This window comes from Aplysia californica, unplaced genomic scaffold (assembly GCF_000002075.1).
Source record: "Aplysia californica isolate F4 #8 unplaced genomic scaffold, AplCal3.0 scaffold00135, whole genome shotgun sequence".
Lineage (NCBI taxonomy): Eukaryota > Metazoa > Mollusca > Gastropoda > Aplysiida > Aplysiidae > Aplysia > Aplysia californica.
Genome location: NW_004797405.1, coordinates 585,868 through 587,524, shown reverse-complemented (window position 1 = coordinate 587,524; position 1,657 = coordinate 585,868). Strand labels below are relative to the sequence as shown.

The 1,657-nt window shown below is 43.9% G+C and overlaps 1 protein-coding gene across 1 annotated transcript in view; it reads right to left on the bottom strand.

Annotated features, from left to right (window-relative positions):
* Positions 1-1,657, bottom strand: part of LOC101854078 — a gene marked incomplete at its 5' end in the record, with an annotated part of 88,966 nt that overhangs the window by 18,814 nt on the left and 68,495 nt on the right. Inside the window, 1 exon segment of the mRNA XM_013081532.2 lies at positions 998-1,189. Within this exon segment, the coding sequence (XP_012936986.1) occupies positions 998-1,189 (192 nt within the window).

The following is a 1,657-nucleotide window of genomic DNA, read 5'->3' as shown; positions in this document are numbered from 1 at the left end:
CACACACACACAAAACGCGTGCGCTAAAATTGAAAAACTAGGTTACAAAACTATCTACAGGTCTTAATTAAACTTTGGAACTTTAATCATCTAGCTTGCACATTCGGGGTCTCCAGTTTACGTGGTAGCAAAGTATGAATTCAGCTTATTTTAAGAAGGACGGGGGGTTTGGGGGGTCAGACTTTTTTTCGCCGTTCACACTATCCCCCCACCCCCACCCCACTCTTACCCCCGTGTTGTGAGCTATGAGCACGGCAGTACAGCTGAAGCGATGTTCGCTGTCTACGTCGCTCAGTGCGCACTTGTAAACCGCATTTGGACAAATTTAATAAAATATCGTTTATCTAATATGATAATACTGTGGCGATTGAAAAGAACAATCCCCTCTTGATGGGATGTGGTTGTAGAAACCGCATCTTTCAGTCTCCCATATAACTGTTGTCGAAATGTTACATCGTCGTCTGTGGTATAATGGTTGAACTTTTCGCCGTGGCACGTACAGACTTAAGTTAGACGGGAAACATAGTTTATCAAGTTCAGTGGAGTCCTCTTACACCAAAAAACAAAAAACAACCCCGCTTAATCTGAACCCCTCATTAAAACGAAAAGAAATAAAATCCCCGTTTTCTTCGTTTATTTGAAGAAAATCGAATCAAGCCTTCCCAGAGATTTCTGTTTAAGCGGACTCGACTGTACCTCCATCTTTCTTATCGGACGATGCATCCCTCTGAAAGCCGGATCATAGGAGGGATCGAATTAATCGCCCCGCTTCTTATATATCCTAAATTGTATCAATGGTGGAACTTGATTACTTGTTTACTTGATCCTGGGAACAACATCATATCACTTTGGGCATTGCCATACGTACTCTGTTCCCCGCTCCAATAACCACCTAAGAGTCCATCTTCTGATTGTTTCGGTGTTCATTTGTTGTTTTTTTTAAATGGTGGAATAAAACCTCAAACAATTATTCAGGTCAATCCCGCCCGCCGCTTACCTCAGAAGCAAACTGCCGATGGACCAGCGGTGGGAAATCCTTAGCCGTTGTTAGGATAGAGTGCACGGTCTTCGCTGAGATGTCCAGGTCTCCGGCAAACATCCGGCCCCTGGCCTGCTGGGCGATCTCGTAGAGGTCATCGAACACGTCCATCAGACGGACCTCCTGGTACCCGAGTTGAATCTTCATCAGCTGAAGTAAACAGAAACAGGGTTTCCTATTTTTAAAAACAAATCCCCTGTTTATGGGATGTGGTTGTAGAAACCGCATCTTTCAGTCTCCCATACATTTTTGTCGAAATGTTCGTTTACATCGCTGTCTCTGGTATAATGCGTTGACCTTTTCACCATGGCACATACAGACATAAGTCAGAAGGGAAACACATTTTTATAAATCTAAAAAATAAATTGCAACACGCACATACTCAGTTTAGTTTAGTTTTTTAAAGAGTTTACGGCACTCACAACACATTCACCCACGCGCGCAAATGCATGCACTCACTTGCGCACGCACGCACACACACTCACTCATGCACGTACACGCACAGGTAAGCGTGGATGAGCACGCATAATCATGAGAACTTGTTCTCATCTACAAGCAGGCAGAGATGAACACACACACACACACACACACACACACACACACACACACACACACAGA